The sequence below is a fragment of the Bactrocera neohumeralis genome, chromosome 2 (genome assembly GCF_024586455.1).
Source record: "Bactrocera neohumeralis isolate Rockhampton chromosome 2, APGP_CSIRO_Bneo_wtdbg2-racon-allhic-juicebox.fasta_v2, whole genome shotgun sequence".
Taxonomy (NCBI): domain Eukaryota; kingdom Metazoa; phylum Arthropoda; class Insecta; order Diptera; family Tephritidae; genus Bactrocera; species Bactrocera neohumeralis.
The window spans coordinates 38,382,727-38,398,119 of record NC_065919.1 but is presented as its reverse complement, the minus strand read 5'-3'; the positions used below and the strand labels follow the sequence as shown (position 1 = coordinate 38,398,119).

The window sequence follows — 15,393 nt, the reverse complement described above, 5'->3', positions numbered from 1 at the left end:
TCACTATAGCATATAGCTGCCATACAAACCGAACGATCGGAATCAAGGGCTTGAATGGAAAACTTTCGCATTTGAGGTGGTATCTTCACGAAATTTCACATGGATTACTGCTTTAGGTAATAACATAATATCCGAAAAAATTGTTCAGATCGGATTACTATAGCCTATAGCTATATATATAGGTAATAACATAATCTCCGAAAAAAATGTTCAGATCGGATTACTATATATGTACAAACGGAACACATAGTTACTAAAAGAAATGCACCTGTTAAGGGTATATTAGCTTCGGGGCAACCGAAGTTGATGTTTTTTCTTGTTTTTTTGTTTAATTTATAAGAGTTTAATTAATGAACTAATTATAATTATTTTTAATATTTTTATTTTAACTAATTTTTCTGTTTTTTATTTTTTTATTCAGGCCCCGTGCTGTTCCCACCATCACCACCAAATCCATTCGATGAGAGCAGCGGTGTGATAGTTGGCGCTTCCGGTTATGGCTTCGTGCCACCCCAACAACAAAGTAAACTCTAATATGCAATGATACCAAATATAGTCAGATACAAACATAGTTATGTCTAAACTCACAAACACCTCATATCCTCTCAGCAGCTCTTTGCAAAATTTTCCGCCTCCTCAACCAAAAAGCTCAAAAAGCGAACACAAACACAGAAACACATTAGTTTTCTGGCAATTTCAAAGTCAATTTAAGTAGAAAAGAATTGCGAACGCTGAAAGGTCACAGAAAACAAAAGCTTTATTATTTTAAACACAAATACCTTACGTAAATATTAATGAATATCTAATGTTGTTTTTGTTCAACCTTTATGAAAAAGCATTTTTAGCGCGTTGAATCTATTTGAGGAATGAACAGTTACAAACATTATAGCATATGCGCACCTACATAAGTATTTATTAATTAATTATCGCGACTTAGTCAATAATTTAATCAATATTTCACAATCATTGTTGTTGTTGTTTTCTAACAGGGTTCGTACGCGGCTAAGCACAAATTACACACGGTTGTCAAAAGCCATCGCAAAAGTCAACACAGTCCACATTTTGAACACATCAAACATACACAAGCACATGCAAATGGATTGGGCGAATGCAATGCGCAAATATATAATAATTTAATGTTATATAAGCTTTATTCACACACACACACACTTTTACTACATTTTTAAATATATACAAATACACGATGCTTTTGATCGCTTTGCTTGTATGCTCGCTATTTTATTGTTAAACAAATTAATAATGCACTGATTAATCGCACCATTGCAACAATAACAAACACAAAATGCTCAGCACGGCGGGCGTAGAATGTCAACAACAATTTCAAACAGCATTCACCGATAATAGAGAAACAAGTAAAGTGCTTTGGAAACGGAAGCGGAAATGCTAGCGTCTATATATACTCTTACACAAACAATTAAAACAAAATTTCACCAGTCACTTAGTAAATAGCGCACAATCAACTACTAAATATTAGCCATTTAGAAGACAAAACTTTCTTCTTTAAATATTATTATTATTTTTTAATAATAGAGAATATTTTTTTTAAGTTTTTGTTGTTTATTTATGTAATTATTCAAAATTGTTATGAAAAAATATTTTAAATTAATAAAAATCATATTGAAACAAATTTGGAGTCAATAATTCGTACTTATTTAGTTTTAAGACCAAAGACTTTTTTAATTTTGACATACAGGACAAACTTTAATTCTTAATCATTGCAGTTGGCACCTCTATCAGATTTTAATTAATTTATTTGTTTACACACATTTTTAGTTTTAGTTTTCAATGGCCAAATTTTTATTTATCTTTTTGATTTTTATTTTGTAGATATTTTTATTTAAATTATAAAACATTTTTTATATATTATTCTTTCTGCTTTTTATTATTTTTGTATATTTTTCATTTATTTTATATTATTTTTTTCTTTTTACAATTTTATTTTATTTTTCGTTGTATTTTTTTATAAAATAAACTTTCTTGTCTGTTATAAATAAAGATTTGTAGTGCAATAAAACCTTGTGGATGTGTTTCTTTTTGTTTATGATTTTTTATTATTTTGTGTGCTTTATTTGTGTATAAATTTAATTACAGCACATTATAAGTTATGTATTGCACCGCTTAGTGTTGCCTTGAAAAGCCACTAACATGCTGCTTTGAAGACAATAATGAAAATAATATATATCAAAGATATGGAACGGATTACTTTTTTGGTTAGCATACACATGCTAATTAAAGAAATTATTACACTCCGGTATTCTTTTGTTTACAACAGCACCACCACACAAATATGTATTTATAGAACACAAGATAATATATTTGTATATGTACATATATAGTTGGGGGTTTAGATACCACTTAAACATTTTAGTTAAATCTATTACGGTAAGGTTTGTCCCACAAAATTAAATTTCAGAATTCTCTATGGTGACTGAAGGAAAAAAAAATTAAAATATAAACAATTCTCTTAAGTATGCTTAGGATCAAAACTCTGAGAAAGAGCTAACCGAGATATTCTGTATAAGGTTTGTTAGGAAAATGAAAATCATTACATGTGTTATATGTGAGTTGTCGGTAGTATTGACTCGATTTTATTTATTTTTGCTAATATGTCCCACATACTATTCACAAGCCATATACTAAAAAAAACTTCCCTGGGTTTTATAAAGTAGTTCGAAAATTATGATTTCATTTATATGGGGGCCAAGGCAAGCTTTCATCCAATTTGAGTAATTTTAGACAGATGCACATTTACTAGAAAACTTATCCCACTTAATTATAAAAGGTAATCTATTTCGAGGTTCCCTATTTTTTTATAGAAAAAGAACACAGAAAATTCAAATTCAGTGGGGAATGTTTATTATCATTCGAAAGAACATTCTTTGGCATTTATTCTTCGTAGATAATCTCTTTCAAATGTTCATCCGTTCAATCCAATTTAAATTGTTCGAGTATTTCGACAGGTAACTGTCGAATGACACGCGTAATGCTCCCGCTTGGGGGAGTGGTATTGTCCGCATAGACTTTTGACTTTACATATCCGCACAGGAAAAAGTCACACGATCTTGGTAACCAATCGACCGGCCCAAAAAGTGAAATTATCTGCTCATTGAAATGTTTTCTCAATACATCCGTTGATTGATGCGATGTGTGGGAAGTGGGATGATTCCACCGGCCCACCAACCTTACCAAACCGACATTTTTTTGGATGGTACCTCTTGAATCTCTTCAGCAATTTATGCATTTCAATTTAAGATTTCGACGTAATATGCACCAAGTCGTTCCATATGTCAGTCTGAGTTGCCGAGAACGGTGCCGAAACGACTCTCCGCGTTCTTCGTGTACATCCTCAGCTACGACTGATATATTTTCTTCATTGCGTGCTGGACGTGGTGGGTCTCAAGATGGGTAATGGTGCTATGATTTTTTTTCCGTAACAAAGTTTAACAATTTGTAAACGTTGTTCAGGTGTAAGTCTTGCCATGATGAAGCTTGACACGACTCACTCGTGATTTGTCAAAAAAAGGCTATTGAAAAAAATATCTGTACTTTGATCACCCGTTATATGAGGCATAAAGTAAACCGATTCAATTAATTTTTGATAAAGACGCATAGTATTATGAGAAAGACACTTACTCGGAATATCAATTGTATCATGTATCCCTTTAATAAATAAAATTAATATATATTGAAATTATTTGGAGTCGGTTTTAGGAACAGCATTAATTTGAAAACCAAAAGGCGGTAAAATTATTTTTTGTGTCGTAACATTTGTGGCGCTTGTCTGTTAGAGCATTTCACATTTACAAATTTACTTATGCATAAGTAGAATAGGATCCATGAAAATACTCATGTGTTTTGAAAATGCAGAAAAATCTCCTTCGAGTCGTGTACGAGTGATTCCAAACTGAGGTTCTTGTGCGCACTTGTGCACGCGCATGTTGATCGGATCACATTTGTTTTGTAAAAAGAATTAAGAGCCAGCGGCTCGAAATGCAAATGCGTCCAAGATGTGGAGCTTCGTAGTCAAAGTAGAATGAGTACTGGTCAGTTAGCGGCAGCAGTTGATCGCCAAACTGAATAATAACTGCACGCGTGGACACAAAAATGCTTAGTTAGATGGTTGCCTAGCCGTTAACAAGCTGAACCATTGTCGTTGGCTGTTGAACATATATAAACACATACATATACATATGTCGTGTGTGGGGACGCCGCGCTTGTGGATTCTGGCAATGCAACAAATTTTGCACAAAATATGCAGGCAGCAGGTGGACTTGTAGCGCGCATGCGCAAATAACTGGTCTACCTTCTTTAGTTGATCAATGTTGTTTTTGTTGTGATTTTTATTTTTTTTAGTGGTGGCATTTTTTATGCATTCCATTTGCAAAACATTTCAAATGCTAAACGTTTTGCTCTGGATGACATAATAAAATCTGCTGATAAAATGCACAACAAGCATTGTTAGCACATTTGCATACTGCTGGTAGCAATGAGGCAATGCCACTGGTGGAGTAAATATACTTGGCGTATTTTACCGCAGTTGTCGCAAGTCGCAGAAAAATAAAACAAATGCGATCATTGCTTGTTGCGTTTGAGATAATTCTTCTAATTTGACAATTTACCCACGACTTTTCGACGTTTGCCGACAAAATCTCTTCAAAGAAAGCGAACCAATAGTGAAGGATGTGAAGAAAGCATTGAAGCGAAGTCACGCACGATTTTAATTGACATATTTGAGTAGCAGTAGCGACATTTGTGGCGCCAATCCAGACAAAGCAATTTAGCTGTGATATGTAGTGAGGTTAGAGTCCCTCAAAATGTTCAAAATAACTTTCATGCGAAATGAGCTGCCTGCAATAAAGCTGATTTTATAACCTCATTTTAGATATGTAAGTTGATTCAAATATTCAAAATTTTTAAAAGCTTTATGGGTAAAACAATTCTATATCTACTTAAATATTTACGTACCTGACACAAGTTGTATAGCATGTGTGACATTTTTATACTCATGCAACCAGTTGCTATAAAATATTATAGTTTTGTTCACTTAACGGTTGTACGTATCAACTAAAACTAATCGAGATAGATATAGGGACATATAAATATAAATGATCAGGATGACGAGAATAGTTAAAATCCGGGTGTCTGTCTGTCTGTCCGATCTTGGTCATCCAATCCAATATCACCACATTTAAGTAAATCAGCTAGAACATGTTCACCATAAATTTCCATCAAAAGATTTTCGTCATATTAAAGTAAAGTAAAGAACAACTCCCGGCAAAAAGTAGGCCGTCTATTGGTTAACCGCACGAATAGAGTTGTCGATCCAATAGTATTTTCAATTTTAAAGCTCCGTAAACATCATACATTTAGAACTAATTTTGAATTAATTGATGTATTTTATTGAAATAAAAAGTTTTAAACAAGTGGAAAACCTCATATAAAGTATTTTAAACTGTCTTTCGGTATTCAAATCGTGGATTTCTTTCATTTCAAATGAATCTTTTTGACTACCAATTTTTAAACAGGGACTACTGTCGCAAGTGGTTGGTATTTTAATAGATGAAAATTAAAAAACTTTTTTTAGTTACAAGATGATCAAATTTATATAACGATTTTAGTATACATAAGTGTACATACATAAATGTGAAGATTATAAAGAAAGCTCTTCAAATTCTTTACTATCCATTGTCCTCAAGTCCTTATTATTATTATTATTATTTATTATTATTTTTGAGAAAAAGAGAGAAAAATCCGGTTGGCTGTCTTTTTGTCCGTCCGTCCGTGCAAGCTGTAACTTAAGTAAACATTGAGATATTTTGATGAAACTTGGTATGTAGGTATCTTAGTACAAAAAAAAAAATATCGAGTTCGATCCCAGTAGCAAGGGACACCTGTGGAAAATTTTTTTTGAAAAAGTGGGTGTGGCCCCGCTCTCTAACAAGTTTAATGTACATATCTCCTAAGCCACTTAAGCTACAACAACCAAATTTACTGAGTATAAAGTATAATAATACCGACAGTCTAAAAATGAAATAATAACTCCGCTCTACGTATAACGGACTAAAAGATAAATCAATAACTAAAAATGTAAAAATTTGCCGAGATGGTATGAGAAATTTATAAGAGCTCGTGTGAAAGTTGGACGATGGTGAAATCCCATATCTCGAGACCTGACCAACCGATTTCGACAAAATTGTTGCGTGCCATTCTCAATACATTTTTAAGTCTCATTGTGAAAATGGACGACATCGGACAACAGCCACGCCTACTTCCCATATAACACAATTTTAAATTCCACTTGATTCGTTCAGTTTCCAATACACAAATCAAGAAGCAATTAATATAACATAATAAAATTTTGCACGAATAATGTCTTTAGTGTGTGCCACTTTATGACCAAAAATTGTTCAAATGCAATACAAACTGTTCGAGCCCCTATGTGTGATATCTATAACTGAAATTAAGGGATAATTCTTTGATTATAATGGTACGTCTGTATGTAAAAAATGGGTTGAATCGGACCAATACTTCCCATAGCCCCCCTTTTTACCGAATATCAGGATTTTCGAACATCCGGCTGACTTTACTCATTATGATTGGTTTTACATCTTAAAGTATATCGCTGGCTTTGATTCTTGCAAATTGCAAGAGTATAAAATGTTCGGTTGCACCTGAACTTAGCGCTTTCTTACTTGTTTAATTTTTCTTCGTTTGTTGGTGTACAAAAAAACACTTCTTTTTAATCCGTACTGTGAGAGTGCACGATTGACTCTGAAATTCTTTATTTGAATTTGTTTCGTCAATACATTTCTTAATTCTAATCTCTTACTAGGTACATATGTATGTGTGTGTATGCTTAGTGTACATACACATGTGTAAATATGTATTTTATTTTTATTGCATTCTTCAGATACCAACACATTGATATTTTACAGCTATTTAGATTAGTGCATCTAACGCACTTATACACATACGTACATACGCTTGATACTTTCTTATCTGTTGCTTGTGTGCATTAATATTTGGAGTATGTATGTTTTATATAGTAATAATAGTATTATGTATTCTCTAATTTATGAGTTTTCTTTTATATGCAATGATTTTCACATTTTTATGAGGAAGTCTCATATTACAATTTTTGCTGCTTACCATTGCACTTGACATTTAGTGGATTGTATATATTTATTTAACTTATTGCTTGCATGTGTATTTTTGTGTATTAATGTATTTGTGTCAAAAATATAATGTTCTACATATAATTCAATCTTAATGTAATAAGACTTTCATGTTCATATGTTTATGAACAGTTGCATTCGGACATTGAACATTATTGAAAACGAAAGATTGTGGATATCCGTGCGTCGTTTTTACGTCTGTTGGTCAAAGCTGAGCTCAAAACTAAAAAACAACCAACCAGTGTTAGCCATGTCAATCTTTCAGACAACTTTTTGATTTATCATGCACCTGCTTTACATAGTTCAACGCAGTTTTAATTCAATTATATCAACAAGTAAGGAAGGGTTTAGTTGTGGCGTAGCCGAACAAAAATAATAAGACTTTTTGATTTAGATTTCTCGCAAAAACCCATTCGTCGAACGGTTTTTTTCCTAGGTTGGTATGACTGTTAGTGACATATGCATGTGCCAAATGTTACATGAAAATAATCATTATTGTTTATTTCTTTCAGTACTTCTGTTTCTGAAGTACATAAAGTGCATTTGGCGATTATTACGATGAGTGAAATTATTAAACTAAGAAGTTCCATCAAATTTTGTGCCTGGTGCCGAAAAGATTCCGAAAGTTGGAAAAGGCCTTCGGTGATAATTGTTTGTCGCGAGCAAGTTTTTGATTTGTATTTATTTACATATTTATTCCACTGATTTAGCTTAGTATGAATTATGGCAATTTATCAAACCACCGCTCCGGGGAACTGTTTTGAGTCAATTATAGACATTAAACGTAAATTGCGGCGCGCATTGAATGCTATTACGGAAATTGACAGTTTCGAGGACCAAGGGAGAGTACTTTGAGGGAGACGACAGAGATTTTGAAGAACAAATTAAGAATTTTAAAGTTATGAGCACTCACAGGGAGCATGAATGGTTTTAATGCGATTTTGACACTTTATGGGCATTAGATGGCAAACCTTAAAGGTACTATTCGTGCAAAGTTTTATCTCGATTCATACATTGTTACTTAATTTTTATACTGTAACGTAAAAGAGTCAGAAGAAAATAATGATATGTACCAAATTTGGCTGAGATCCTCCTATAATGCTATCATCTCGGGTACAAAATTTAGTAGCTCTGACGCTTTTATTTATGGAGTTATCGCACTTTTAGTAGTTTTCGTAAAATCATAGGTGTTTTTCACCACTGTAAACTTAATTTGGAGCTTAGTTATAGCACTTTAAATGATTCCGATTACGCCCATCTGCTACACCAACCCTCTTTCGGTATCAAGTTTGATAACGATATTTCGATTTTTACTAAAGTTATCACTTGCATAGACGGACGGAGAGACAGTAATTAGGATTCAACTCAACATGTTGCAAGAGTATACAAATAATTTCTCAATCCAGCAGAAATTTGTTGATTGACAAACAATAAATATTTGTAATGGAAACAGTTTTGAAATTCAAAGAATGGTAACTCGAAGAAAAAGAAATAAGGACAGACCAAGTTCGAGTAGTACCAATAATTGTATTTAGCACTTAAGGATTACTGCATCATGCAATGGTTTTACAACATTTAAATATATGCTTTAAAAATAATTTTTCTGAAATTGTATTAAGTCCAGCTCTCTTTTATGACGCGAGCCTTCCTTGCAAATTTTCTTATTATTCACTAATTCTTTACTTTATAGCTTTCCGTGGTCGAAACTTTTTTCTGATTAAGTCGTATTTCAGTGGACTAACCCACCCTCTAGAGTTTCTAGACTCACTCTATTTATTTCTATAAAAACATCCGATAGACATACTTGGTATAATCACTTCTGTGTTGTGCTTACGTATAAGAATAACGGTAAAAACGATAACACCTTTGAGTAGTTTGTGCGCTCGGGTACAAATATTTAAAGACAATAACAACAACCGACTGGGCGTAGTGTTGAGCGTGTCAATTATTTGTTGGATTAGTGAGTTTTTGTATAACTGTTTTGTCACTGTACGAGCGCCTGTCAAACAGACAGTGGCAAGTGTGATTTCTGCTTTACTTGCGTGCGGAAAATTGATGTGTTTTTTGCTTGAGCTGCATTTTAGTATGCCTTCATTTGACTATTTGCTTTAATTTGTTATACCAATTGTGCAATTTTGAGTGTGCAAGAATGCAAAAATTTGCTTATCACCAGTCATACATCTGCATACAAATTGCGAACACTGCCCATTTAATTTTTTTGTGATTGCACACACATACACACACATATTGATTTAATGACTGACAAAAGGCAAGCAACGAGGTAAAATTTCAAATAAAAAAGCCTGCGTTGCAATTGTTGGCAGCAGAAAGTTTTTAATTTTGAAGTATTTTGCATGAGAGAGCATGTGTTTGTGCGCGTGTGTGTGATGCAGAGTAGCTCAGCAGCTGTCTAATAACTGGAACGTTGCTGTGGGTGGTTGGGTACTCAAGTACACGCCAACTATGTACACTTTGGCTATGCTAAAATAAGCACAACAATAAAATGGAAACTGGCCTAATGCCGGAATGACCGCAGTGCAAACTTTAATTTTGCCGTACATCTGACCATTAATCTCGGCGTCCTGCAGTAAAACGCCGTAGTCGAGTTTGTATATATGCGTGTATCGAGTTTGTGGGTATGTGTGTCTATGATAAAGCATGTGCGTTTTGGTGTACGTGCCTCTCGCCTTGCAGACAGTGCTGACTAACATACCCAAAAAACAGCTCGAAACTATTAAAATCGCGCATGCGGACACTAGTGGTAATAACAGTTGAAATAAAATGCCATTTCCGCAGGACAAAACGCTCGTATGCATATTATTATGTTGGTAACTTTTTCTCCCGCTGATTGCACACAAGCATATGCCTCCCATTCATGGTACTCTTGTGCCTGTTGGCATCGTTATGCAAACACTTCACTTTTTATGTAAATGAAATTAACCAATTACAATAACACAAGGCAAAAATGTGGTTAAACAAAAACTTAAGCTTTGTTTTAATGACGCGTGCAGTACAACGACATTCCAGCCTAGCCACGAAAGACTGAAGCCGCAAACTCGACGATGTTTTTGCGTGTGTTTGTGTCTTAAACTTAGGAGCTTACACAAGGTACAGTGCTTATTCTTATACCCTGAACAGCGTTTATCAAGTTTGCTACGAAGTTTGTAAAATCCAGGAGGAAACGTCAGATACCCTATAAAACATGGTATATAGTAAAAATTAATGAGCTGACTCGATGTCCGTTCGTCGGTCTGTATATCAATCTGAAATTTAGAACCTTTCCTTTTCTCTCATATCGGATCACTATAGCATATAGCTGCCTATCGGAATCATATTCTTCTAAGGAACCTTTTGTATTTGTGAAGGGTATTATAGCTACGGTGCAAACGAAGTTAACGTTTTCTTGTTTCTCTTGATTTTTACATTTTCACCTGAAGTTAACCTAACTTCACTTGATCGCTTCTATTAGCATTTTAAATGGTAGCTGTAAGTAGTGGGTGTTGTTGAAGTTTTCAAGTGCCAATAAATAGTGGAAAGACATCTGGTGGCTGGCTGCCGAATGCTTAGTCGAATGTTCAAGAAATCTCATAAATTACTTAAGCGATTGTGTTCTTTTAATATGACAACCTTCCGTTCATGTTAGCCAAATAATAAGTCAATATTATTTCTTAAGTCGAGGTGCGGTTGCGGAGTTTCGACTTTTAGAGTTCGTTTGACGTTTCTTTATGGGTTAATAAATGTAAATCCAAATTGGCAGTTGAATTCTCATTTTACGAGTATAAGTTATTAATGTTACTTATTAGAACAATAGAACATCAGGAGCTATTTCGAGAGTTGGCTTAAGCTATTCAAAACTTTCGTGACATTTTCGTTGTCTAGCTGTGTTTAATAAAATATTCGGTCCACCTACAACAGTGTTCATTATACGACGGAGGAGTGAAAGGTTGCAATCTTGCTTGATATCTTATTAGCTTATATTATAGACCGTAGACTTAGTTAGCCTCCTTAGTATATATCCGAAATATTGGTACTAAAATCAACCGAGCTATCTGAAATGAGATACTATATATGATATAAGCTCAACCAAAGCTCATATCGAATATATTAATATATTGTACTATATTTGTATATGAAGAAAAAATCAACAAACGAAAAGAAAATATTTATATTATAGATAAGCATTTTAAACCAATCTCCAATACTTTACGTTGACTTAATTTTGATATCTTACCTTACTTATTGACAATGTAACGTTAAAAGTCAAGTAAATGTTTGTAAATTTGTATGGTATGGAAAAACGTTGCTCCCTGTCTTTAATTAAGGAACCTCACAGAAGTACCGATACTCTCGGTAAAAAGCCAGCCCTGAAGTCCACATATTTGTATACCCACGTAGCTTCATTAATAATTTTCGTATGCTTCGTGTGCAAAATATTTATTTTATAATCATCCTGATTAACTCAAATAAGATATATGTATGTGATTATTGTAAACTCATCCAAAGAGGCTAAGTTTAATATATTATATAAAAAAATTCACAAAAGGCCGCCTTACTTGTATTAGAATTTTATATTAAGATCCTGGTTAAAATTTAGAGTTCGATGAATTTAATCTAACATAAACAAGTAAGGAAGGGCTAAGTCTGAGTTCAACCCAACATTTTATACTCTTGCAACTTACAAGAGTCAAGGCCAGGGAAATACTTCATAATGAAAACGTCAACCTGAGAATCGAAATCCAAGAAATTTTATATATACTTACATATATGTACTATATATAACTCCTATAGTGACAGACACATACGATTTGTTAGAAAGACGAAAACGATTATATGTAGTAATATGAAAGTTGGGTAATATCGACCTGATTTGCTCACCAATCATATAGAGTAAAGACCGCCGGATGTTCAAAAATCCTGATATTAGTTATATAGGGTGTAAGTAAAGTTTTCGCTCAATTTTATCGAATTTATTTTCACTGAGATAACTAACATATTGGTCGATATATGCGGTACAAAGTCACCCGGAAGTTCGATTATCTTTATATTAGGTATATGGGGGCTAAGGAAAGTATCGAAAGATTTCAACCAAACTCAGTATTTAACATTCGTTTGACATGCCTACAGATGTCACATTGTGAAAACGAGCGAAATCAGGACACTTCCCATATAACACAATTTTAAATTTTATTTGATTCTTTTACTTTCCAGTGTACAAATAAAGAAGCAATTAATATAACGAAAGTAAACTTTGAACAAAAAGTGTCTTTGAAGTATGTCACCTTATGACCAAAAAAATGTTGTGGTTAGAGTGAATAAAATTGAGTGAAACTTGCCCTAGACCTCATAGAACTAACAAGCCGTGAAGGTATTACCCCGGCTTTATTCCTTGAAAGTTGCAAAAGTAGGAAATGTCTCCTTATACCTAAGCTTAGCCCTTCCTTACTTGTTTAATATAAAGTTTTACCAGTACCTGAAGGAATTTCTGGTACTTGATTTTGGCAAAAGTTCCTAGAATTACAACCTTTAAAATTGTGATTTATCGTGTAGCTATTATTAACTCAAATAAGAACATGTTTATTAAAGAAAGCAAGGGAGAAATTCCATTCCTTTTTCATGATTTTAAGAAGAAACTTTATTAAAGCTAAGCATTCTTGTGGGCGCTGGGCCTAACCCCGTAATCATTGTGTTTTATAGAATCGATTGTTAAATATGTTACTAATAGCGATGGAAAATTGCTTAACAGCCAGAGATTAAAGTTTTTTACAGGTACTTAGAATTTTATAGAAGAAATTGTGTCATTGAAATGAGTGTTTGAACTAAATTAAGAAATGATCTATGAATGAATTTTTTATTGTAATTATTGCTATTGCTTATGCTACAAAAAAATAATAAGAAAGTAAAAAAAAATATGAATGCACCTTCACGTTACACAGAATGTATGTCGTTACACGTAGATGAATCAATTCCTCAAGAATTAATATGGGAGTGTAGAATAGTACAGGTAGTATAATGTTGGCTTACCTAATCACTAATTAAATTTTTAATATGACATTAATTGGAGTTTCTTTGAACTATAAAGAAGCAAAGTTTTCTCCTTGTGTAATGTTCGATCTTAATAATTATTAATTAAAAAGCTGTCAAATGAAATATTCATAGATCTCTTCAGAATAGATTACTAGTGATGTTAACCATTAATATTTTCAAGGTTATGTAATTAATCAGTTTAGAAAATTGCAATTAAAGATCATTAAAAAGTAGTTATTAGAGAAAGGCACGTAATATCCCTAGTACAATTACTTATTGCCTAATTAAAAACAATGTATGAGGTGGATCAAGAAGTAATCAATAAATTTACTCAATCTGCAAAACCTGTTTAAATAATGCCCTTTAATATATTCTCAGCTTGCGTCAGTTTTATTTGCATAGATGGCAGTATGTCATGTCTAATTATCTGAGATGGGGCATAAAAAGTTTAATAGTTGCTGGTTTCTACATCTTAAACGATTAAAACACAGCTCTTGTATAATTAACCTGTTGGTAAGAGCAAAACTCTGTTAACAGCGTTACGCCCACCTACAGACAATCAAACATCTGTGCCGCGCTACTGCACCTGTTGCCAGGCAATGAGTAAGCAATTTCGTATACGATAGTGCAAAATATCGAACAGATGTTTAACTACATTAATAATGCATTATGCAAGTGGAAATATATTACTGATTACACTGGATTAGGAGTATTCATGACAAGAAAATATTTTTTTTTTCACTTTGTTTTGTACAATTTAATCTTACAAGTATGCAATAATTACAAAATTATCCACATAGTACAGCTATACTTATCAATAACCTAGCAAATCAATGAATTATACATTCCTTTACTTCGCTTTATTGACAATCCAAATGAAATAATTATACCCTGAACAGGGTATATTAAGTTTGTCACGATGTTCGTAACACCAAGAAAGAAGCGTCGGAGACTCTATAAAGTATATATATAAATGATCAGTATGTTGAGCTGAGTCGATTTAACTATGTCCGTCTGTCTGTCTGTCCGTCCGTCCGTCCGTCCGTCTGTATATATACGAACTAGTCCCTCAGTTTTTAAGATATTCTTTTGAAATTTTGCAAACGTCATTTTCTATCCGCGAAGCTGCTCAATTGTTGGAACGGCTGATATCGGACCACTATAACATATAGCTGCCATATAAACTGAACGATCGGAATCAAGTTCTTGTATGAAAAACTTTCACATTTGACAATGTATCTTCACCAAATTTGGTATAGATTATTTTCTAAGGCAACAATGTAATCTCCGAAAAAATTGTTCAGATTGGATTACTATAGCATATAGCTTCCATACAAACTGAACACATAGTTACTAAAAGAAATGCACCTGTGAAGGGTATATTAGCTTCGGTGCAGCCGAAGTTAAAGTTTTTTCTTGTTTTTCTTTCATAATAGCATTCGATAATTTACACATTTTAATTTTTCAATAACCTTTATCTTTTCCAGATTCCGGTGAGACGTATTATACCACTGCTTATAGAGTGCCGGCCGATTCGTACACCGCCTTCAACTACTTCAGCGATCCATATTCACACCAGTTTACTTTGCTTTAAACGAAATGTGGATAAAAACCAGTCATAGTTATGTATTAAATATTATAGTTAAAAATGTTAAATAAAATATAATGTATGAATATAATGTTGATTTAAATAAATAAAATTATGTTATTTAGACTATATAAACAGAACTTTATTTTGGATTTACAGAAGCGTGAGAAAATTTGTTGGAAATAATAATAAATTGGACTGTCTTGAATATCATACGGTGGGAATTAGTTGTGTTGATATTAACCACACACTTAAAACGCTTAAACGATTTATGACGGTTCTTTGATCTTTCTCTTAAAGATTTTGACATCACAAATTTCGGTATTTCGGCTGTGCAAATGAGAAGTTTTGCATTATAACTGTTTTCGGTGCATTTCTCTGCCATTTGTAGATCTATGAATCTAAGGCTTAACATACATATGTATGCAATCAATGGTGGTTATTATTATGTGAACAAATCTCAAGGACAATGCAATAGTCCCAATTTGGTAGTAAATATTTGATATTAACTAATAATACCCCTTAGCCATAAAAATTGATTTTAATACTTAATTTTATACATTGCATTACATTTTTGATTAATGA

The 15,393-nt window shown here is 33.0% G+C and overlaps 1 protein-coding gene across 1 annotated transcript in view; it reads left to right on the top strand.

Annotated features, from left to right (window-relative positions):
• The window catches only part of LOC126761371 (uncharacterized), a 35,751-nt gene extending 20,803 nt beyond the window's left edge, over window positions 1-14,948 (top strand). Inside the window, exons 3-4 of the mRNA XM_050477475.1 lie at window positions 422-523; window positions 14,708-14,948. Coding sequence (XP_050333432.1) covers window positions 422-523; window positions 14,708-14,814 — 209 coding nt within the window. The 3' untranslated portion in view covers window positions 14,815-14,948. The remainder of the gene's footprint in view (window positions 1-421; window positions 524-14,707) is intronic.
• Window positions 14,949-15,393: the final 445 nt, after the last annotated feature.